Here is a 24643-nt window from a genome sequence, read left to right as displayed (position 1 = left end):
GTTTTCCTTCCTCCCACTTGTATACCATCCCACATACCGTCTCATTTTGGCTTTCTGTACCCACTCCCTATCTGTGTGGCAATGTACAAAATTAAGAACAGTAAATGTAGAAATAAATGTCATTTAAATGTTTCACAAAAAAACAAATTAATCGAGTGTAGAGCAGCAGAACAAGGATTTGTGTAATACCTTGTGTTCAATAAAGTGGTTAACAGTTCTCTCTCCCACCCCACTTCTGCTCCTTTCTTCTCCCACTCTCTTTCACCCCCTCACAGCTGTTGTGAAGGTGGGCTATACCCAGGGTAACTCACGGCGCCTCTTAATTCTAATTTAATGAAATGCTTGTCGGTAAGTTGAAGCTGTACAGCAGGATCTTATTATAGTCAACCAGGAAGCGGTGGATCACACTGAGGCTCTTCAGCAGTGTGCCTTGCCTAAACTGGGCCACACCAGAACACACGCCCTGCCATTGCACCCATTTCCATTCCATGGACTACCTTGTGCTGGCCTAACCTGCAGCTGTGACCCCTGAAATCCTGTATCTCTCTATTCAAAGATGAGGGGCACACAAATCTTGAAAATGAAATGGACAGAGGATTGAGTTCTGTCAGGGTTTTGTCTGCCAAAGACCCACTCTTCACTACCAAAACTCAGCTTATCACTGGCTCCACTGGCTTCTTCCTGAAAAGGAATCCAACAAGACATTGCAATAAAAACAACTGCCTCTCTGAAGCCAGTCAGGTTCACTGGTTTCAACTTTCCAGCTGGGTTGCTACTCTATTGAATCTCACACAGGAGCCCTTTTCACATATACCGCCTTACCCTAAAATGTTATGCAAATTTACCATTTAAGGGTCATGTGTGAATGACAGCCAAAGTCAGAATTTGAGTTGCTCTGATAATCTCCCACCTCAACCTAATAACATAAACATAAGCATAAATGTTACATTTAGTCTTTAGTGAGAATTAAGCCAAAACATGAATGGCACAAGCATGCAGATCTCAACTTGTTTCATAAAGACATCCATCTGTTATACACTGTTGCTGACCACCACAAAAATAAGAAATATTTTTCTTATTAAAATAAATGAAATAAATAAATGATAGGATACTTTACTAACTAGCTACACAGTAGCTGACATGTGTAGCTAGTTAGTAAAGTAGCTACACAGTATATATATAGTTAACATGCTGTCACCATCACACATCCATGTCATATAGTTAAAATTTTCTAAAGTTCCTATAGGTGTGTGTGCACATTAAACTGTGGCAGCATGCTAACTTATGATTCACTAGGATTTTCTTCATCACTGAGCTGCTTAATATTAGCTATCATCCCGAATTTAACAAAATCATACCTCAGCAGGACTGGCTACTCTCTTGACCTACATTCATCAATCCACATATGATAGCCGCTTGTTTTAACAATAGTTATTAGCGCCGTCTATCAATCTGTCAAAATAATAGATAGCTGTTGGTTGTGTGAGCAAGAGATGCCATTAAGGCTGCCAGAAATTCTAATAAAACAATGTACTATGCAAGAAAGTGACCAGGAGTTCACTTTCCATGTTTATGTTACGTTTATTCCAGAAGTCAGTGGTGCATTTAGAGCTCTGACAGGTACAGACAGACATTACATTTCCTAGGCCACCTAGGTGCACGTGACTGGATTCAGGACTCAGTTTAAGATAGCCATACAAGGTGACAGAGACCACAGGGAACTGAACAATTAAACAAGGAAGACAGGGAACAGAACAAGTAAATACAAAGTACAGCATAACCAAGGCTGTACAGAAGTTCTGCCTGATGTGATGATGTAAAATGGTTTACAGGAGATATGATCCAAAAAAAAAAAACTTTGTGCCAGAGGGCTTTGCTCCCGACAGGCTGAGGCTGTGTGTGAGCTGCAGTTGGTCAATATGGTTTGTGTAATGTGTAGACCTTGCTGCTATCACCCTGGGGCCAGAGCACACAATGTATCCTTGTCGTCTGGAGTAATACTGTGCCACAGTGGAGCGGGGATTTATGGGAGTTTCAACTAAAGCGAGTGAGAACACTCATCTCCATCCACATATCTGATGTGTGCATCTGATGTATGAATGTGCACATAATCTACATGGCCACATGTAGACATGTTCTTATTCTGACACCCCCTGTGTTCCCTCATAACCAAGGATCCTGAACCTCATCAAAGACAGAGAAAGAGGCTTCAGACCTCTTTAGGTCTCAAACTTTATTGAGGGCAGTGATGAGAACAAAGGTATTTTACAGGTGCTTCAATGCACCCTGAGAGATGTTTTCATCAGAGAGGAATGTACTCCCCAAGCACCTGTCCTCATTTCATTTCCAGCTCTCCAGCAGTTTCCCACCCCCATCCCTCCATCCCAAACTCCAATCTGGACTGCTGGGCCCATCCCGACTCTTTCACTGAACCGACCTTCCTTTGGTCCACTCCTTCCGATGGTTGGGTCTCCCTGCCCTAGCTCTCACACTGGTCTTTGTACAGGGACACACCGCTGAACAACAACAGCAGCAGCGGCCAAAAAAGAGGAAAAAAAGGAGAGCTGTCTGACTGCCATCGCTCTCTGAGCCAGTTTCTTCTTTTCAGTTCTCTCAGAGCTGAAGTCCCCACCAGGGACATGTATCATGTGATTTCAAAGGAGCACACTGATGTGTTGTTCAGCTTGTATGTGACATTTGCTTGTGAGTGTGGGTATAGGTTTGGGATGTTCAGACTTAGATAGAGCTCTGACTGTTGGTGGAGAGAACAATACAGACATCGTTCCCCTCTCTTCAAGTATCAGGGTATACAGAGTTTACAGGGAGATATTGCTCAATAGAAAGGCATGCCGTCTTGTATGGCTTCCAGCTGCGCTGGGCCAGCAGGGCTCTGGACACTCTATCAGGCTGGAATGTTTGGAGCACTATGGTACTGGAAAACTCCAGTTACCATTGAAATTCACTCTTGCTCCAGCTAGCAACAGATTGCCTAGAACTGCCTCCTTCCTACATTAGTTTCACATTAGTAACAGCACACGTGAAATTGCAGAAACAACTGTAATACCCACAGGCAACTTTATCAAAATACATTATTATTATTATTATTATTATTATTATATGTGTAATTTTATTTATTTTTTTCTGCAGTTTTTGTGTCGTTTCTAGCACCAAGCTCTCAATTTACTCAGTCAAGAATTAAAATAATTAGTGACAAGGAAATTATGCTGACTTTAATGTAAAAAAGCAAGAGGCTGTGATCAAACAAATAGTGCAATTCTCAATGACCGTGTTATGATATTGATCAATGGAAAGTAGTTGTAATAATACCTGAATATCAAAGATGTGGTTAGGCTTCTTTAATTACTGGTTTTGGTGAGTCTCAGGTTTCCTTTATAGTATTTTCCACAACATAGTGGTTAAAGCTATGGCCTCAGAAACATAAGTTTGCATTAAGTGCTCTATCTCAGTTGTGCATTTAAAGTCAAGCTGTATAAATAATACTATGTTTACATCATGTAAAGTTAAATGAAATATAATTGTACGATCTGATGAATCCTCATTCACAGCCAACCTACATGTCCCCATAAATTTACCTGACAGTATCAACAAGCTGTTCCTACACTTACATAAAAGTACTCCTTTGTACTTAAATCGGTCTTGTGGACTGCTGTGTCAGATGGTTGATGTTCTATAAGTCACACATTATTACATTTTATTAGAGATGCAATCACATATCCTTGGGTTTTATATCTGACAGATTCTAGCTAATAATGAACAACGCGATTAAATCTTTCTATTTTGCATATTCAATATAACTCATATTATGATTGAACTGATTTGCTGGCGGTGTGCAGTTGGAAAGGTCACTCAACACTAACGAAAAAATAATAATTATGAAACTGCTGGTAAACGATAGGCTACAACAGCAACAACAACAACAACTACTACTACTACTACTACTACTACTACTAATAATAATAATAATAATAATACATCAAATTGTAGTAAATGAACAAAATGCAAAGATGGCAAAATGCAATCACCCCTTCTGAACTGAACGTTCAATTGCAAACTAGGCCTACTGTTACTGACCAATGCAGCAAATTCAAATATCGAAGCATAGCATACAGTAGACCTATTATGTGTTTAATTGTAAATTATAGTAATTGACCAATGATGTAAATTCAAATATCGAAGCATAGCCTACAGCAGGCCTATTCAGTGTTTCTTTCCTTTTTTTTCTCTCTTTTTTTTATCAGTCGTATGCCAGTGGGAAAAAAATGTCATATTTCACGCAGGTCAGCGGAACTTCTGCAGCCTGTTGCAGCGCACAATTAATTATGCCTATGTTAATTTTCATAATATCAGACTGCATTGTTCAGAAAAGCGTATCACTTTATTTGTACACCGGACAAAGGCCGGGCTTTCTCAATGCGCACAAAAGAAGCGATGATAATCAAAAACAGCCCTATTCTATAGATTAGGCTATTATAGGGTTATTGATGTTGTCAGCTAAATGTAAAAATGTGGAGGCAGTGAGTTCCAAGTAGGCTATTAAAACATATTACCCAAATTTCAAATTATTAATGCTGACGTCACAACGTATTTCAGCACAAAACTAAGATGACCATGGTTGGAACGACATTCCATTGCGTAAGCGAAGTGCCTTACCTTCAACCGGTAATTCACCTTAGAAATCGTTTTCGGAGTTATTAGTCACGGCTTCCACTTTCATATACAATCCTTCACTACTCCCGCCTCACTCCCTTTCACAGTCCTGGATTACTGTTGTATGTCTTCTGCTCTTCGAACATCTGACTACGGTGTCTATAACTTGCGTTCACTCTTGATTCAACTCTGTTGCTACCTAGTGTTCGGGTCATTGGAACTTGACTCGCAACGTTTTGGCGTTCATCGCTTCTCTTGCCCACCGCTCCAGCTCCAGAGGTTCGACAACGCCGCAATCAAACACTGCTTATCTTCCACGGTACCAGATGCTATCTTAAAAGAAGAATGCAATGCTTGAACAGCCAACTGCCAAATCCAGAAACGACAATCTATCAGAGGGTGCTTGATTATTATTGTGTCTGTGTGTTGTGGTGCTGATGCGAGTTTCCACGTCCTTTTGTTGCCTTCACGTCTTAATTGGGGGTAGCCTATGCGGGCGAGTTTATTTCACTTATATCTCACAAGATGGATATCTGATATCTAATTATGTCGAATGACAACTTATAAATGATTTCATATCTGTGTTTTATTTCCCCACTGTTGAGGGGATCGGTGTTAATTTTACATAGAGCATATTGGCTTCACCAGTTAGCCTAAAATTGAATTTAAACGAAGCACGCATGTTTATGTTCACCCTAAAGCTCTGTAACAAGCTAACGCTATTAAAAACTAATTGTTTCTCTTAATAAAACTAAATATATTCATCGACAGCAGAAAAAACATCGGAAACATCGAAAGCCAGCCCTTTGTTTCACAGCCCTTTAAAATGAGTTTTTTCCCCCCCATTATATTTGCGTTTAATTCTCGCATTGTCTGTTTGCCAAGCGAGACTCTGTCATCTCACCAGTATTTGCCCGGAGAGTTCTGTCGTGGCTTCTCTGGTGGTGTTGTCTCAGTGGTAGCTGCACCCAGTTGTACCAGCTCTTGTTCAGTGAAACACGGCCGCCCACTTCTCCGTCACTCACAGTCACTGCCACACCCCTCCATTCATAAAGCGCATCGCCAGTCCTTGCCTGCTCAGTGCTCACTGTAGGCAAGGCACAGTTTAAAGAAGGGCTGGTGCACGATGACAACATTCTAGAACTCAGTAATCGTTTAATTTTCTTTAATATTTTTTTCTAGAATAAAACGTTTAATAGTATTTTGCAACATTTTTTGTCAGTTAGGCTACAATAACTAGAACATGAACGGACATAGGCCTGCTCAGTGTATAGTCTGTCCTACACAAGATCACAGTTCATAAAATTGTGACAATGTGAAAACAACAACGTCTCACAGTGGCATAATTCATTGCGGGAAAAAAGCTTTCAAATATTTATTTGCAGTGTATGCAAGTGCCTAAAGTCTGTGGCTGTACAAAACACTCTGGCACAAGCTGTGAGTAATATCTCAAATCAACACTATATTGAAGGGAAAATGATCTATAATAAACTTCTACAGAAGCACTTTAGCATTAGTGATGCTATCAGTGACTTTGTGAAAAATCAAAAGTGAAAAAGAAAACGCACACCTTGTTTTAGCAAGGTGCAGACCAGAAGGACATGCAAGTAAAACTTAAAAAGAAAGAAGGGTCTGTTTACTCCAATGCAGATTTTTATCGCCAACGTTTCGGCACCAAGCTGCCTTCGTCAGCCCTGACGAAGGCAGCTTATCAGTGACTTTGTGAACAAACCTTTGGCAAGAACAACCCAAGAAACCATAATATTTCAGCCATTGTACCGTAGAATAGGACAGCCAATGTGGACTTACTTGTTTTGGTCTGACAATATGGAAACTGTTGCAGCCATGATTCTGTTGTCGAATATGTGATGTAACAGCATACCTACAATTGTAACTAGCTTGCATAACACTGATGGCAATTTGGGTGGGGAAGGATGGGTCGATAATGAATGTTTGTTACAGGACACGACAGTTGCAGCATATTAGGAGATTGTTTACTTGTTAAGCAGGCATGAGCATCACCACATCCCTTAAGTGATTTAAAAAATGCACCTTAGCTCCTCTGTGCCCTATGATATGGAAAACACATTGATATAGGGAGCGTGTTATTTTCTCTTTAAAGGGGAAAAAAACAGAGGACTAGGAGGGAGTTTTCATCTTATAATTTCCCCTTTTTTCTAGATATGTCCCATTTATTTGATGTGTGTCTGCTCAGATGTTGAAATAGCAGGTGTTTATGTGGTTTAGAACATGTTTGCAGCCAGGAATTATTATGTAATGTCCAGATGAGCTGTTGGTTTCTCATTGTGTAAAACCTAAACAAATAATTGTGTTTTGCAGAGTAAACATTTCAAAGTGTTGATGAGTATTTACAAGATTGTCATGGAGTAAATTGGAAGCCTTGTCACGTAGACAGGGAGAAAGTGCTGAATGGAGCTTTGGAAAGGCTTACGTAGGCTGATTCAAACAAAGTGTGGGTGGCCTGCACCACAAAACAGATAAAAGGGGGTGTTAATCCCAGGCAGATTAAATTCACTCAGCACTCTCAGTGTCCTCAAACATTGCTGTGTCCATCCTCACAATACCGCCCTTGCCGTGGTCCAAAGCCCGCTCATTGTCTGTCCTGATCTCCCCCAACAAAGGTCCATTACAGAACTGCCAATTGACCCTGAACAATGGCACAAAACTTGAGGCACGTGTGGGGACTAACCCTGACTGTTCTCATTGTGAACCTTTGAGTGTCTTCATGATCTCTGCACAATTCACCCTTATATTTGTCCACCAGACACAATGTACACTAGTATCCAATAATCATTGCCATTACCATGTACAGAACGAATGTTCTTTTTGTAAACCTGAGATACTTATTTTGCACTATAAACCAAAATTCAATGGTATACGTAAATGGATGCATTGTTAAAGTCTGAACAGGAGACCACAGCATAGGCGTATAACCAAAGAGGTATGAAAAAGCCCTGTCCTAGATGGAAGGGATCCTAATTCATCTTTATCTTATCTTTTAGCAGATGAGGCCATAACTTGGATGTGTTTCATCAGCCAAAGTTCAGCAATTAAGAGCTAATGCAGACTGCAGTTCAGAAATCTGTGGTGGTCCAGATTGGATACTACAAGTGTGAATACCCCAGGGCCACTGTGGTAGCAGGTGTCAATTTCCACATCTAGACTAAGCTCAGAGGAACTGAGGGACCTGAGCCTACCCAGGCATTTACCTGCTGCCAAAAGCTCTCTGTTTTCAGCAAAACCTAATCTTTGGGGTGTCATTGGCCTGAGCCTTGCCCGGCACTGAGTGCTATTAATAGATGTTAAAAGAGGACCCAGGTTGCTGCGCGGCAGCCTCACTTTTCCAGCCGCACTTCGTGGTCACTATGGAAACAGTGATGAGTGTGGCTGCTGCCCTGACATTCTTGTGCAATCTTGTTAAAGATTACTCACATTTCCATTCTTTGTTTTTCTTTGTGACACCAACACCCAATAATATTGTGTGTGTGTGCGTGTGTGTGTGCTTGAGAGAGAGAGAGAGAGAGAGAGAGAGAGAGAGAGCGAAAAAGAGAGAAAGAGAGAGAATGTATGGTGATAGAGAGAGAGAATGGGACATCAGTCACAATATCATCGTAGTCCCATTGTTTTCCCAATGTTGCAAGCTAAATCCAGTGCTGCCACTGAATATTCTGCAAGTTTCCTTCAAGTGTGTTGAGCTGTATGTATGCATAGCATCAGATGCATTACTTCACATATGCATCTGTGAAGATGGTATGTCCTCTGTGGCGCCATCTCCTCTGGGAGTTATTCCTCCTGCATGTCTCCCAGAGGAGAAGGAATCTATCTGAGAGTTCCTGGACTGACTGGCCCTCCACTGAGCTGTTCTCAAGCCCCTCCTTTATATTACTGGATCACTCAGATAAGATCGCTACACACTCAAGCAGGATAGGTAATTCTTTGAGACCAATTGCCACTCCTTGTAGCACAAAACAACCCAGAAAAACAAAATGCACACTCTGGAAATGGAGCAGCTTTTTCTACACCCTTTTAATGCTGGGATTTTTTTAAAAATTAGGTAGAATCAATTTAGCAATGTAATACAATTTGTGCTGGTGGCATAATTCTCTTGGAATGGGAATCATCGCACAACATAATTCAGGGCAGGACTGCAGTTACACAAGAGCTAATGAGATCCTGATTCAGCAATAAGGAAATCTGACAGAAGTGGCAGGAGAAGCAAGGCATCAGACATACTTGTGTTACCTTGGGATTTATGGCTGCTTACATTCTTTGAAATATGTAATATATTAGCCTTTAGAAAACTAGAAGACATGAATACTATAATACTTAATGTCCGCTATGTAATAATGTAAATCATTATTTTATCATGAGAATAAAATGAATCGCAGACAGAACATTCACTTTAAATGATGTATAGATATAATAAGATGCAAGTGTGGTAAATGCAATATAACATTTTTGTACATTTTTGAAGAGCAGATCAATCAAATGTAAACATTACGATTTCTCTCTTTCTGATGTAGGCAGTGATTGGGTTTGCCAGTCTAATGCAGCTCCAGGTTCTTTATCAGTTAATGTGTTAATTCCCTAGGCACTGCTGGTCCTGCCATCTCTAATGGCTTCCTTGCCAGTTCCTTGGTGCTCCGCCCACAGCTCTCCCCTGATGCCACGTGCTTATTTTTGGGAACACTTGGATTCAAACATGCATCAATAAGCAAGGAGCGAAGCCACTCTGATTACGGGCACCATGCTGATGAGAGCAAGAATTCATTTCTGGCTTACATCATGAGGGGTTTATCAATAGTTAAAAGGAAACTGAAATGTTTGGAAATGAGACTGCTGCCTGTTGTGCCACTACTGTCATATTCATTGTGTATTACATGTTTTTTTATACAGATACATTGAAAAAAATAATTAGGTTTTCTGCCAAACATTTATTCTGTTAAAAACTCTGCAGGGTTAAGAAGTACTAGCCTACATTTAATATTATTAGTATCGCACTTAAAATGTTTAAAGTATTTTGAGCATATTTCATAACCAAGCAAAATGTGTTTCACATTATGAAACAGATAAGATATTAATAGATAGTGAATAGATGATGAAAATAGAAAATGAGTGTGATAACTGGATTATCAGCATTATATTTCAAGATTTATGATATTTATTACCTGATATTTCTGTAGACATTTCTCTAAGCATTCAATTGAAATCACACCAGGGGGAAGGGATCCTTTAGTAGTTCAACAATAGTGCACATATTTGGAACACTGCAGATCCAATTTGTAGTATTGTCAGGCCAATGGACGGACCATGTACTTAGAGGAATCTATCACGTCAAAGATTGTATTTTAGGTTGACAGATCCATTACTAAGTTACAAGTCCAAGTGAGCACTGAGATCAAAACAAACCTGCTATTCCAAAGCAGATGGCAGGATATCCATGTTTACTTAGCAGTCATGCACAAAAGCAGCAGGCCTCTTTGCTTAATTTATACCTGGGGTATGGCACTGGAAACTGTGCTCCCAAGGCGTTAGATCTTGTATCGATGCTCGAGTTTAGGAGCATCTTATGGGAGCAGTGCATTTGTTGTACCCAACCAGCCGTCTCCATCCTGCTTCTGTTGTCCCTTGCACACACCTTTCTCTCTTGTTTTTGTTAATACAATGTCCTCCAGCTTACTCCCTCAGAGACACTCTCTAGCTCTGCATGGTGCAATAGCACTCTCCTTCCCGCTGAATAATCTCCCTCTATGTTTACTTCTTCATCTTGTTTTCTGTTGCCATTCAAGTGAGGAAGCAACAGAAGCCCTTGGCATGAATGTTTGTGTAGAAGGACAGCAGTGGCACACTCTTTTTTCCAATCCCAAGAGAATAACTGGATGAATCAAAGGCAGGGAGTCAACAGCCTTGTGACAGCCTCCCTCGTTTCATTCCTTTTTCACAGTGTGTGAGGTGGATGGGTGTCTGTTTGTAATATATAATTCAGAAGCAGTGTATTTTTTTAATGTTCTGCTGTGATGCACTAGGTAAGGCACTGCCCTGTTCATCCCACTGTTGTACAGGCTACCCTGCAGAATTTGTGCTTACACACCCTAACTCAGGACAACTGGATTGAGGGTCAATTTGACTGCTGGGCTACTCAAATCCCCTCTGTTCATGGAGCATCAAACACTGAATATTATAAAATTCAAATGAGACACTGCAGCATTAATTCCTTAAACAAAAATGAATTATGCTTCTTATGATGCAAGGATGTTTAAGGATGTTCACATACCATTTATCCATTATCACGTGTAAATTTGCAGACTGTTTTTTGTGTGGCCATAATCAAATGCATTTCAGGTTATTATGAATGCTACTGTATGCCAAATACTGTATGCTACTGTTCTGAGTGGTATAAGTATGACATATGCAATGCTTACACATTCAGCCCAGTCATAATATAAATGCTTGGATTTACATTGGATTTATCATTGAATGATTAACATTGTGATAATAGCACACATTTTTAGTGAAAATAGTTGGAAGCAGAGGATGCCTTATTCATAATATCTATTTCTGTCTCAAATAAATAAAGGATGTTGGTCTCTGTCCACTGGGTTATGTGAACAAGGTTATTATACCTGGTGAGTGAAAATTGAAAACCACACATTCCCTCTCCTTTTCCTTGACAGATGAGGTAGCAATGAAACAGAGTGTACCAGAAATATAAATTGAAATGTCTGTCTGATGCCAAGGTCAATGTCATCAAACAATCAAATAAATGCCTGTTTTAAAAAATGTATAAATAAAAACCCAATCAATGACAACGAATAAACAAATTTTCATTTTATCTTGGGAGATGAAAATCCTTTTTGGCTCAAAAGCAAAGCTTTAGTTTGCAGTTTTTATTCTGATTAATATTTAATTGTAACATTCAATGCACTCCTTATCAAAATCTTCAGCCATGTGCAGGTCAGATGGTGCTTGGGGCAACACAGTTAACTTGCTATCGCTATACGTAGCCACCATTTCTTATAAGCAAAACGTTATAAAGGAAAATAAAGAGGGTTGTGCACTCTGTTCATGGCACTGTGTGGGCAATATTGTGCAACACACAATATGGGACCAGAGAGCTGTACTCTCCATCCTATATATACAGTATGCAGCTGCGTAGCAGATGGAGAGTGTAGTGGAGTTTAACTGTGTGGAAAAGGATGGCACTCTATGGCACTGTGTGTAGCAGTATGCCCTGGGGGAAAGCACTGTGCTGGAATGGTGGAGAGCACTATTGAATTAAGATTGAGCGGGACAGGGTTTGTTACTCAGCCTCCTCTGAGCAGTGCCCTTAGAGTCACCTTTCGGCTCCAGGGCTGCTGGGACAGGGTTACGTAACACCATTAGAGCCTAGCCATCTGGGTCGTCATCGATGTCCCCTGTCTGTCCGGACGTTCCCACCCACTCGGTCTGTCTCTGCTCTCACTGTATTGTATTTTGCTAATATATTCCATTACAACATTAACTTCTAACTTTATCTCCCTCCACCACCACCACCCCTGACACTTAAATTTGCTACCTCCTTCCTAAAGAGACCATCAATAGATTTTAATTTGGGAGACAACGTATTTGTCTGCCAAATGTTTTACCACTGTAACCATGCCCAAAGTGGAACAGAATTCATACTGACTGTGAACAATCAGGTATACTCACTCAACAGCTGACAGTATCAGGACATTACATTACAGGCATTTAGCAGACGCTCTTATCCAGAGAAACTTACATAGCATATACAATGCATCCATTTATACAGCTGGATATATACTGAAGCAATGCAGGTTAAGTACCTTGCTCAAGAGTACAACAGCAGTGTCCAACCTGGGAATCAAACCGATGACCTTTAGGTTACAAGACCAGCTCCTTACCCATTATACTATACTGCCGCCCAGTCAGGATAGATGATGATAGGTCAGGATAGATGAAGCAAAAAAGGTATGTGCTAAATGATTGAGCTGTTTTAGACAGAGGCTAGATGAAATTGAGAGGCTGGGTGAAATTGATCACTAACTGGAATACAAGTACAGTTTTTCAAAGTGAAAATAATGTTACATAAATATGATTAAATATAAAAACCTTTTTTTCACAAAAGGTTGACACTTGACAATTTTGATTGGAATTAAAGAATTTAACCCTTCCAAGTCCATTAACAAACCTGAATAGGTATGCAGTACTACTATAGCCTAATGTGCTGAGCGCAACTCCTAAATTTCTTCAAATACATAGCTCCATCTACTGGTAAATATGTGAATTGAATTCATCCCACAGACAGGTTTTAGTAGACATTTTATTTGTAAACCAAAAACAAACTGAGAATGTAAAAGAAAAAGCTTTAAATAAAACCAAAAACCAGAATGCAACCCAGAAACTAAAATACCAAAAATCGGCTACTCATGTTCCACAAACTCATGAACGTTCAAAGCACGATGACAAATATGTACCAAATCAGCTGTACAACTACATATATAATTTCTAAAATAAATACATTTATAAACGCATTTTAAGAGTACATACTGTACACACATTCTAAGGTACCTCCAAGTCAACAGGTCATGATAAAATCCTGTGCTAAAATGTAGGTGGCTGATGGTACATGATGGTACTAAATCTGCATTTCTGCTGTCTGTGACTAATAGGCACACCTGTCACAGAACATACTGCTGTCATCTTCACACTCACAGGTGCGAACCGATGTACGCTCGTCACCAGATATATGAAGCCACAATTACAGCTGATCAGGAAAAAAAAAAAAGATCTTATCTTTTTCCCATCCTGGCCCTGTCATTTCCATTTTCACCCAGGTAAAACTAGAACAGGGCCAGTGTCGGTGCAGATTTTTGTTTTAACCCAGCACAAGGACACCAGATTCAACTGATTACCAAATCATAGTCTTCAATCAAAACCTTGATAAGAACAATTAGTGTCACAGTGCTGGGATAAAACAAACATCTGGACACCCCTGGCCCAGAACATGAAGCAGGTAACTTTATAGTTTTGAACCAATGCAGTGCTGGTTGCAACACATGGCATCATGAATGAATGTTGCCCTACTGGCTGCCTTTCCTGTTGCTGTGGAAGCGTGACAGTGCACCACATAAACATGGCACTAGTCTCAGACACGTACACACATGCGCAGGCAAGCACACACACACACACCAAGGCATGCTACGCCTGCGTGTAGCGGATAATCTCGCTCAAGTCGTATCCTGTCACGGCGAAGGCATATCCATCCCCATCGCAGAACTTGGCTCCACAGATTTGGGTGTCGGTGACGCACTCGCTGTACAGGTGCTCAATCTGCAGAAAGTGGGAGGGACTGGCAGTCAGGTGGGCAGTCTCAAACAGGGAGGGAAGAGATAGAGGGAAAGAGATAGAGAGAGAGGGCTAAAGAAAACAGGAGAATTTTTTCTTTACCTCCACACTGTTTGTCTCTGGGGTTAGCGTGAGATGCCAAACTCGCACCAGGGAGTCCTCAGCACCAGACAGCAACTGTCAGCAGCCAGAAAGGAGGATGGGGGAGGGGGCAGACGGCAGACCAAAAGAGGCCAGTTTTACATTCCAAATAACACTATTGATCCCATGACTTCCTCAAATCCTTCATGCGTGCCAAATTATAATGCTCAACTTTCGTTATTTACAGATTCATGATTGTCACCTAGTATGAACCTACAGAAGAATTCCAAAAAAAGAAAATAATCTGATTGTGAAAGAGAGCACTGCCCTGATGACCCGCCTCACCAGACCAGAGAAGGGGGCAATGTCCAGTGAGTAGATCCAGCGTGCGTGGGCGTTGACCTCAGCGTGCACAATGCCTGTCACAGCTTCATACAGCCGGATCTGTCCTGTGCCATACCCTGCCACCACTGTACCTTTCCACAACTTCACTGAGGAGCAGCAGACACTGTGGAAGAAGAAAAAGACAGAGACCTTGTCAAGCCAATATCAGCCATTGCCTTATCCCTCTGTCCCATTGCCTCAGTTGCTGTTCACCATTCATATACTGTTCCCTCTCTTCCTTGTTACTAACCACCCTCCATTTGATCTACTCTACTGCTGCTTCTTCTCTCCTGGCCTCCCACGATTACTCACTCAAAACCGGGGATCTTATTGAGCAGCTCAAAGTCCTCTCCAGATTTCCAGACACAGAGGATTCCGGAATCATCTGCAGTGACTAGGTCAGCAATGCACTCCTGAGTGACAGTGAGAAATTGAGGCAGAAATAGGAGACAAAAACTGAAATGCAAGTGAGTTGGGGAAAGGAGTAGAGATTAGGGCAGATGTGGGTGGGAGGGGGTGTACCTGGCTGCCAGAACATTCTGAAGCCATGTCTGTAATGGACTCCCTGTGCTCCTCCAACACCTCTGATAACATGATGTTGCTTCCTTTACTTGGAACATCAAACACCAGCACTGAGCCAGATGACACACCTGCAGACAAAGGAGGATAGTTTGGCTTAAGTCAGAATAATGTTCACTCCATGTTAACTGTGTTCTTACGAAATGAGTATTGTACCTTATTGAACCTGTGTTTTATAGTTGTCCAATGACCATGATATGCACTTTTGTACGTCGCTTTGGAAAAAAGCTTCTGCTAAATAAATGTAATGTAATGTAATGTAATTTAATTTAATTTAATGGAAAGCAGGGCCTACCTTCTGGTGTCGGTGAAGATGAGGTCAGATTTGGCTACTCACCCACGCATATGTAGTTTTCCCGTACAGCAGCTATGCCCCGAGCAAACACTGCCTGGGCTAAGACACACAATGAGACATTTCATACACCACCAAAATTGTGTTTGTGAATCGTGATACACTCTCTTTTTACTCATCCACGAATACAACAACAAAAAAACATTAATTTTGTTAATATGATCCCTCAACGCAGTTATAATTTTCAACAATTATAGGGAAAAAAAGCGATTTGCACCTGTGGGTGTTTCTGGAATGTCTAGGGCATGCCAATACACCATGATGGATCCATCTGACTCGTACATCTGTGGAAGGAATATGAATTAATACCACACGCATAACAAATGGGGGAATTCTTATCAAATTAAGTGGTAACCCACCTGGATGCCCTTCTGGGAGGTGAGAACCAGAAGCTCTCGAGAAGGGAGAACACACCATGATGCCTGCAAGAAATTAAGAACTGAAATATACAGATGCTGAATATTAACTTGCAGAATGTACTTCCATTCTCAAGTAAAGGGTTTTTAGAACTTTGCACAACATCAGTGCTACTCAGCTCCACATCCTGCAGGCCACAGTCTCTGTAGTATTTGCTCCAACCATGCATTACACTGCCTGATTTCACTAATTACTTTACTTTAAGAAACAGAGGCGTTTGCTGAGGTAAAACTGCTAGGGTGGAAAACTTCCCCTTAAACTGATTATTGGTCTCAAACTGTTTTCATAAATAATACAGCGATTAATTCACAAAATATTCAATAACATCAGTTATAGCCCGTTCTCTTGAAGTAGGCTATTGGGTGAGTAATAAAATTATTTTTATTTTCATTGCAAAATTGTGCACGTTTTATCAACATTATTAAAAATTGTGGACAGATGTACAACACTTAAGAGAATATTCATGACAAAGATCAGCAATGTTCAGATTTTGGAATTTAAACAATTTTGAAGCACAGATTTTATAGCCTTTTTGAAAAGGTTTTGCTGAAAGCAAACATGGTAGTTAACAGACTGCGTATCTTTTTTCATTCAAGTACTTAGTGATTTAAAATTATTTTCCTAAATTGAATTTATCATTTAACCTCCCAAACATGATATGAAAAATAAGCTATGTTTACCTGCCAATGGATTATCAAGATTGTTGGCACGCTTGTTCATCAATGAAAATGAGTGAAAATAGGTTGAGACCAATGATCAGTTTAAAGGGGAGGTTTCCGCCCGTCTATTTTCAGCTCAGCGACTGCCACTGTCAGGAAGTAAGCTCATTAGTGAAATCAGGTGATGTAGGGCATGGACAGAGCAAATCCTAGACACTGCAGCCCACAGGATCTAGAAATGAGTAGCGCTGCTCTATATTCTCTCGATGTATTTCAAGAAAATGGCAGATTACTGTGACCCTGAACAGACAAAATAAACATGGGGGGGGGGTACATGGTAACAGTCTAGGCCCAATTTCTAAATTGGCACTCCTGAATCTGGCCATCTAATCATTCTACCACTTTAATGGGCATGTGTGGTCAGGTTCAAAATGGCTGCCGTAGCAGGTGCTACGCAATGCTGAGCGTCCATCCTTCATTGCAAAGCTCAGACTAAAAAGTGTGATGTTATTATTCTTAATTAAGTTCAGCCCCAAAACTTGCCGTACCTGCATGATGAGTGAGGAGCTGGCTGCAATGTTGCCCTCTTTGGACTGTAGCTGACGATGGGAGAAGTTGAGGCCATCCCAGGATGCACTCACCATGTTGACCACATTGGCATGAACCACAGTGAAGTAGGTAAGTGAGCGGGGAGCGATGCGCAGCACACTTAGATTGTTATACAACGCAGAGGCACTGCTCTTGATTTGAATGCTTTTCTCTTTGTGATACATACTTAGTCCGGGCTCCTTCAAAAAATACAAATACAAAAAAACTTCACTGTGGGTGATTGAGACTGTGGGCAAGTAAATGAGAATTCATAGTTGTGTACTGTGCATGATGCAATGGCATTTTTGGAGTATATGATCCATCCATCCATTACCTACACCGCTTATCCCAGGCACTGTAGCCCTAACTATGGGAAATTAATAGTTTCCAATTAACCTTTGGGCTGCGGGAGGAAACCGGAGTGTCCACGAGAATATGCACTCCACGCAGGACCCAAGACCTTCTCCTTGTGAGGTGACAGTTCTACCCAGTAGAGTGAAGTGTACTGTAGCTTTATCAATTAAGTACGCAAAACTTAACAGCCACGTTATTGATTTTTTCTTTTTTTGTTGTTCTGTTTTTAACGAGTCGCAGAACTCTTGACTTTGTTGAAAAAAAATTAATGAAAAAAAAATGAATGAATGCGATTTCATAAACTACGTTATAGCTGCATCCTTTTTTAGATGCAACGTACTATGAACGAATGGGGCATGTCACCCACCAAGCCGTAACTTGACATGCAGCCAACTACTGTAACTATTTATGAAGCACAGTCGAACTTGGACGGGCAATACAAAATAATAATTAGTGCCTGGTGATTTCATCAGATAAATTAGACTACTAATTTAGCATCTGCCTGAGATTAACGTCGACCAGCAGTCCTAGTAGTGCTAATGACGTTAGCTAGCCAAAGCTTGCTTTGGCAAATGGCTTTGACCTTACTACCTTTGGTTAGCAATTTTATTAGCTTATGACATGTTAACTAACTAAGCGACCTAACGAACTTGCACTGTTACCTGGTTAAAGTTAACAGCATTCAATATGTTAGATTATATCGTTTTATATGTTAAAACGAGCTGACAACACAAAACTAGGAAAACGCATTTTTTTCTAAATCTATGATAGCTAGTCTAATTACTGTAGTTAGCCAGCTAGTTCAACTAGCTCTAGCTACCCCGAAGGAGCAACACACACCATCACTACATGCAAGCAAGCGTTACATTACGCCATCGTTAAACGCATTCCTGCTTACCTTGCCGATCTTGCAAGAAAGTAGCTAGTTTAACGGTTATTGTAGTTAGTTAGTTAGTTCAATTAACCAGTTTTCCAACTTGATAGGCTAATACAAAGCCTCGATGATGGTGTCAGTAATTTAGCCAGTTGAGTAAGCTAGCCTACTACACAACAGGCAAGACAAACAGCTTCGGAGTTCTTCAGGAAACAATATCATCGGTCCTAAAACATCTATATCAATCCAACGAAGATGTTCATGTTAGCTAGCCCATTGCTGTTTAATCCTCTTGCAGCCAAAAGCCATAGTGACAGATTAAATTTGGTTAACGTCACCGACCGATGCTGTTAAGAGGCTGCTAGTGAGCAGTCAGTAGGTTCTGCTTCATCAGACGACGTTGCATCTGCGCAGATATAGTAATCATCGTATTACAAGGATCAGCTATAACGAATATCTCGTGAAAGCAGCCAATAACCCTTCCACTTTCTGAAGAAATCAATGAACACATCACAATTGACAAATCGCGACCAATACAACGAAACTTTTCGGAAACAGTTCATGGAAACAACATATTTAATTTAAGTTCATCTGCCGAACACTTCTTGGTAATTGCATTTTTGGACTTTTCACCTGCTTTAAATACCTTGTCTCCTTGGCTTGATCCCATTTCACCGGGGATCCTATGCACGAACGACGCAATGGTGTTGCTAGGCAACTGCTCTCAGACACAAGACTTGCCTGAATTAAAATAGCGGAATGAAGCGGTGCATGATATACTCTTGTAGCATGGGAGACGGAGTAAGGATTCTGTAGTGTCTATGAAAAGGCAAATGAACAGTCAACGTTATGATTTAACTGCTATAATAGTTCGTTTTACTATTTGTGGAAAAAAAGAATAAATGCTTAGCTGGCTTTAAAGTAAGTATTCATTTATTTCACTTTGCTAGCTTCAGTGACAATGTTAGATGCGTGTTAGCTTAATACTAGCTAGCTAGCGTTTTAGTTTAATAACTCAATTATGTATGCATTGCGAACAAGCACACTATTTAATAAATTAAGTGCTCTGTTACCGTGCATTTCATATTGGAACACGAATAGGTAGAATTCCATTTTGTTTTATATTGTTTGTTTTATTTTTGTAATCATTGTACTTTTTGCTGTAAATTCCCTCTGTGTTAATACCGGGACCGCTAGGTGGTGCTTTGCAACTTTGAAACGCTTTGAAACCTGCCAAACTACACCGTAATATCTTTCCAGAACAAGGGGCGTAGGACACTGCTCTATAGGGGCTCCCTCTCATGAAATGTATTTTTGCCTATAATCTATTAACAATAAAGTCACTTCCTTCCATGCATTAATTAGAGGTAGCTACAACTACTTACATTTGTGAAGAAATTATAGCAATGTGGAGGAGATAAGGTGATCATTCATTAGGTTTATGTTTTTGGCATCTAATGGTCCTACAAGTAGGCTATGCATGGTCGATTCAAACAGTAATTTTCAAAATATCAGCAGTGTTCTGAAGCACTGATCATGAAGTGCATAGATTAATCAGCTTTTTCACCTTTCTCTTAGTATCAATGTCTCGCTCAGCATCCAAAGTTAGAGCAGAGAAAAGTCGTGCTGCTCCTGCTCCTGTGCTCCCACCACCCTCACCAACCCACCATGTTGACAGAGCCAGCATTGTTCCAGGCCACCTCACCAAATCTGAATGGATGGATATGGTGGAACAGGAAGAGGGAGAGGAGGTGGTGGCAGAGCTTCTGGACGAGCTAATGTGCAGAGTGATGGAGAAGTGCTACCAGGTTTACCTACAAAGACAGGTGAGAACGCTGCAGTGAGGTGTTGATACAATGAGGTGGGTTTGCTGTGGTTTCACAAGATGTTTTGTACGTTGCTTAGTAACTGAGCGCTCTTTCCAGTATTTAGTCATTAAATCTAAGAATGTTTCTAGTACCGGCCAACTGCATAACGACAGAGTGTTGCCTGTGTTTCTCATTACCAGAGCAAAATATTAGTCACATTAATTCAGCTGTAAACAATAAGTAATATATTAACGTGAGAGCACGCCAGTTGTACTGAAACAAGTTGTAATGAAGTTTTGTTTGCTTTGTAAAAGAGTTAACTTACGTACATTGCATCCTTAAAAATCTAATTTTATGCCAAGGGGTTTCAGAGTACCAAACATATATTTTATGCATTAGGCCTGCACTTCATTTCTAACAGAAATTAGTCCAAGTATAGAGCTGGAAAATGGTTACTGATTTCGCAATACTTATAAGAATCCTTTTGCAGTTCTCTTTTCTGACACTTTATTGCTACTGTATCTAATGGTTCATGCATTGGAATTTAGGTCACACATTATAGTTAAAGATAAATGATGGTAATGCTGTAATGTGTTGTGGTAGCAATTTTACTTGCAGTTAAACTGAAATGAAGCTATCAGTGCTGTGAAGTGAATTAACTTTAGGCATCATTCACCTGCATCTGATCTTTTTAAGCCCAAGTAGCATTAATTAGGCTATTGTGATAGTGGTGCATATTGCAGCTCTATATAACTGACTCCTCCCTTTCTTCTGAAAGCTGGTACCATTCACAGTGTCCTGGGCACAGCATTCACTGGTTCAGACATTGGAATGGCAGTTCCTGGTACGGGACGATGGTGACGGGCAAGACCATGCCCCTTTCTGGGAACAGGACAGTGAGCCTCCACCTTGCGAAATTGATTCCTGGGCACAGGGCTGTGTACCTGTTGTACATTCCAGACCCATACCAAAAAATATCCCCCTACAGGTAAGCCTACAGTAGGCTATTTCTACATGTGGTGTGTGATAGTAAGACAGTCAACACACAAATGAACATGAAAAGATCCATGTTGATTGATGTGCAAGTGAGAAAGATGTAGGACCCAAAATAACTCAAATTCCACAGGGGTCTCCTTGCACTGAAAATATACATTTATATAAAAAGACACTACTCAGTGTTATTAAATTCTATGTTATTAAAGGGTTCATGAGTAGAGTCTTCTTTTACGTTTGAGTAGATGAAAACTTCCATCAGAATAAGGTTAGAATGCACTTGTCCCAGACAAGTTCTGACAAAGTCACAGAAAACTGTTCCTCAAGGTTTTCGTTCAGTCATAAAGTCATGTTACTGATGTTAACATATGCGCCTCGTCATGTTTTTTTCATGACTCAATTTAAGAACATTCTGATTGCAGATATTGCAATGCCAGATTTGACGAATGCTAGCTTTTCTTGTAAAAAGGACAAGAATGACCATTCACAATTCTAATTATTTTCTAACTTGAATGACAAAATTAAATAATGTTCTAAGACTGTTCACTGGAATGATGTGGGAACCAAAATAGTTAGCTGGGCTGTTTGAATGAAGGTCTTACTTGTTTGCTTTGTGCTGCTCTTACGTGTTTTTGCTCTAATGTCTCCAGGGTCAGACCAGAGGAGGGAGATGGTTGCTTAGTTGCAGTTACATATTTGTTACATAAACCCTTAAAGATGATAGTGGTAGGGTTTGCTAGAATATCAAGCTCTGCAAAGCATTTGTGTATTTAAATATAACAACTGAATTTAGAAACAGTAGTAATGGAGTACTGAATGCATTTGAATTTAAATTGAGAATTTAATTGAAAGATTTTATTCTAATGAAGGACCAGAGGAGGGAGATGGTTGCTTAGTTGCAGTTACATATTTGTTACATAAACCCTTAAAGATGATAGTGGTAGGGTTTGCTAGAATATCAAGCTCTGCAAAGCATTTGTGTATTTAAATATAACAACTGAATTTAGAAACAGTAGTAATAGAGTACTGAATGCATTTGAATTTAAATTGAGAATTTAATTGAAAGATTTTATTCTAATGAAGGAATTAATAATTTCCATATCCATAGCTCAAAGATCTCAATATATTTTGTAGGAAGGAAGGTTGGGTTAACTTCACCATCAATGTATAGTACTCCCCTTTGGTGATATACCATATGGCAGCCATTTTTCACTTGAAAAATGGTTAATAGGCATAAGATGTAATATGTACACTGCTAAAATAATAGAACATTGGATGGTCAGATTTAGCAAGCATTTTCTCGAATTCGGCCATGGCGCAGAACATTTCTTCGTAATTAGTGATATGCAGTCTTTAATGAAACCAGTGAGTGTGAACTGTGGTTTGTTGTAAAAGATGGCATTTCCTGCAGCACAGTGTTTCTGTTTTTCCCAATACATGTCCTATTCCCAGGTCCAACTATTAAGGGTTGTTAAAATTACACACTAATGAAAAACATGCTTTTATAAAATGTAATATTAAAACATATACCCTCTATTGAGTGGAGTGTAATGTCAATCTTGTATTGTTTACTGTAATTGGCAGATCCTGATGACTGTTATGATCTGTAACCTGTTGTCTCTGTAGAGATCAGCGGAGCTCCCTCTGGCAGATGCTGCAAATCCAGGTAGTCCACAGGCCAAGAATATATCCCAATCAGAGAGGAAGGAGGATCATTCTGACTGGTACCCCTGTAAAGAGGACAAGAATCAGAATGGCTGTGAGGGACATGCAGGTTTGAAACCAAGAATGCTGATCCCATGCCCGCCTTCAAAAAGAGAGGACAAGAAGAAGCATCCTCTGCCAAACTGCCCTGTAATACAGGCTCCCCAGGGCAGGAACTCTCCCTGTGTCTCCATGGGGCCTATCAGCCACTCAATTAACATGGAGGAGCATCCCATCCCAAAGGAACAGACCATCTATGTCTCCAAATACAAACGTGCCCAGAAGCACTCGGACCTCTCTGCAGTGAAGAGGCTTGACGCTGCCCGCCTTGTCCGGCACCAAGTCTTGCCAGGGTTTGAGGTTCTAGAGTCTCATGTGTCACAGCTACCCATTGGAAAGTCTTCTGTCCCTCTCATACCACGTCAGAAACAGGATAAGCATAACACAAAGCTGCCAGCTGCTCTCAAACCACCAACCAATTCTCAGATGCCTCACAAAGTCCGCCGTAGGAGTACAGTAGATGGAGCCCTTTGGCTTTCCTCCAGAAAGAGAAACATCCAGGATGTGGGCCAGTCCCTGGGCTCCATGCCCCTCTCTGCTGGCCTTCTACTGGACACCATGGTGTTGTCCCCAGGAGTAACCCTCAAAGACCCCCGCAAAGTCCATACCAACACTTATGAAATGCGTCTGTCCCAGACTGGCCAAAGAGCAAATTTAGAACCTATCAGAAGCAGCCTGCCAACTCCACTCTTCTCTAAGGACCAGCTGATGTCAGGATAATCCATATGTGCTGCCCTGGCTGGACACTGCCCAGTGATTAAAGTGATAGACTGAAGCTGATTTACGCCATATTGGTTTTGTCTTACATTCAATATGGTACTAATAGCTTTCATGGTCAAAGTATGGGGAAAAAAGTATATTTTTGTTAACATCTTTTTGTAATAATGCCTCAGATGTACTTTCCTAAAACAATGAAAATTATGAAAAGACTAATTAAATTCTAATTTCTGATAGGCTTTGGTAATACCTCTTCCACGTTCACTTGTATTGCAGGTACAGTAATGGTGTATATGCTTTGCAGGTACAGTAATGGTGTATATGCTTTGTGTATTCATAAGCCCTTTTAGACACTAGCTTGGAGCAAAAGAAAGATTGTAATTATGAGGTTAAACATCTTGCATGTATGTCATTTTGTTTCACTCTTACACATATTGTCTATATTGTATTTGGCAGTTAATTCATCATTGTGACAGAGGAGACACTTATTGATACCATCACTATGCAATGGCGCTAATGAAAATACTGTAGTTCATGTAATTCAAAGCAAATTTATTGGAGAATAATAAAACTATAGTAAGTTTTATAAAGCACTTATCAAAACACATTTACGAAGTTCTTCACTAAAACATCACAAACAGTCAAAAACCCACAAAAAGTTTAAAACAAACAAAACACAATAATAAATTGTAAAACTGGAGCAAGAGAAGAAGAAAAGCATAGTCTGTATTTAAAATACTGAAAAAAGACTAAAATTCAGAATGTAATATTTACGTAAAATCTAGCCTAAAAGAACAGTTTTTAAAAGGGCTTTGAAAGAAGACTGTGATTTGGCTAGCCTGATCTCCTTGGGCAAGTTGTTCTGGAATCTTGGGGCCCTGCTGGAAAAAGCTCAGTCCCCTTTGTTTTCAGCTTGTAATATGGAACAATCAGAAAGCCCTTACCTGAGGACCTCAGGCTGGCTTAGGCTCATAGGAGATTAAAAGCTCAGTGGTATAGGTGTGGGCTAGGTCCAAACATGTCTTAAAGGTAATCAATA

At 40.3% G+C, this 24643-nt stretch overlaps 3 protein-coding genes across 9 annotated transcripts in view; 1 reads left to right on the top strand and 2 right to left on the bottom strand.

Moving 5' to 3' along the window:
* The window catches only part of LOC135238982 (rho-related BTB domain-containing protein 2-like), a 35071-nt gene extending 29403 nt beyond the window's left edge, over positions 1 to 5668 (bottom strand). Inside the window, exons 1-2 of one of the 2 annotated variants that reach the window (XM_064307246.1) lie at positions 5573 to 5643; positions 4672 to 5001 (exon numbers count right to left, since the gene is read on the bottom strand). The gene's annotated coding sequence lies outside the window, so the exon portion shown is untranslated. Of the gene's footprint in view, positions 1 to 4671; positions 5002 to 5572 lie in introns of both variants that reach the window. The other variant, XM_064307247.1, reaches the window with a different exon arrangement.
* Positions 5669 to 12991: 7323 nt separating this feature from the next.
* wdr54 (WD repeat domain 54) lies at positions 12992 to 19086 on the bottom strand. Of its 3 annotated transcripts, none has more exons than XM_064307895.1 (10): positions 18969 to 19086; positions 17055 to 17294; positions 15790 to 15852; positions 15648 to 15714; positions 15416 to 15472; positions 15022 to 15149; positions 14812 to 14912; positions 14461 to 14623; positions 14137 to 14211; positions 12992 to 14019 (listed from the first exon to the last, which is right to left on the bottom strand). In XM_064307895.1, the coding sequence occupies exons 1-10, from the start codon at positions 18990 to 18992 to the stop codon at positions 13888 to 13890; spliced, it is 1050 nt and encodes a 349-aa protein (XP_064163965.1). In that variant the 5' UTR covers positions 18993 to 19086; the 3' UTR covers positions 12992 to 13887. The 3 variants fall into 3 exon arrangements, with proteins under 3 accessions (XP_064163965.1, XP_064163966.1, XP_064163967.1); XM_064307896.1 differs by lacking the exon at positions 18969 to 19086 and adding an exon at positions 18347 to 18695; XM_064307897.1 differs by lacking the exon at positions 18969 to 19086 and adding an exon at positions 17491 to 17998.
* On the top strand, positions 17044 to 23840 carry LOC135239316 (uncharacterized). Of its 4 annotated transcripts, none has more exons than XM_064307893.1 (4): positions 17044 to 17184; positions 20001 to 20148; positions 20909 to 21118; positions 22750 to 23840. In XM_064307893.1, exons 2-4 carry the CDS (start codon positions 20041 to 20043, stop codon positions 23605 to 23607), a joined length of 1176 nt encoding a protein of 391 aa, XP_064163963.1. In that variant the 5' UTR covers positions 17044 to 17184; positions 20001 to 20040; the 3' UTR covers positions 23608 to 23840. The 4 variants fall into 4 exon arrangements, with proteins under 4 accessions (XP_064163963.1, XP_064163962.1, XP_064163961.1 ...); XM_064307892.1 differs by lacking the exon at positions 17044 to 17184 and adding an exon at positions 18778 to 18930 and having other exon boundaries at positions 19901 to 20148; XM_064307891.1 differs by lacking the exon at positions 17044 to 17184 and adding an exon at positions 19106 to 19243 and having other exon boundaries at positions 19901 to 20148.
* The last annotated feature ends 803 nt before the right edge of the window (positions 23841 to 24643 follow it).

This window comes from Anguilla rostrata, chromosome 14, assembly GCF_018555375.3.
Source record: "Anguilla rostrata isolate EN2019 chromosome 14, ASM1855537v3, whole genome shotgun sequence".
In the NCBI taxonomy this organism is placed as follows: domain Eukaryota; kingdom Metazoa; phylum Chordata; class Actinopteri; order Anguilliformes; family Anguillidae; genus Anguilla; species Anguilla rostrata.
This window is presented reverse-complemented; position numbering and strand designations above follow the sequence as displayed.

Coding starts and splice junctions, on each gene's coding strand:
- wdr54 (XM_064307895.1), bottom strand. CDS start 18,992: ATGGGATCAAGCCAAGGAGACAAG. Junction 15,715..15,789: donor CCTCCCAGAAGGGCATCCAG/GTGGGTTACCAC, acceptor TTCCTTCCACAG/ATGTACGAGTCAGATGGATC. Junction 15,473..15,647: donor CATTCCAGAAACACCCACAG/GTGCAAATCGCT, acceptor TGTGTGTCTTAG/CCCAGGCAGTGTTTGCTCGG.
- LOC135239316 (XM_064307892.1), top strand. CDS start 19,906: ATGTCTCGCTCAGCATCCAAAGTTAGAGCAGAGAAAAGTCGTGCTGCT. Junction 20,149..20,908: donor AGGTTTACCTACAAAGACAG/GTGAGAACGCTG, acceptor TTCTTCTGAAAG/CTGGTACCATTCACAGTGTC. Junction 21,119..22,749: donor CAAAAAATATCCCCCTACAG/GTAAGCCTACAG, acceptor TTGTCTCTGTAG/AGATCAGCGGAGCTCCCTCT.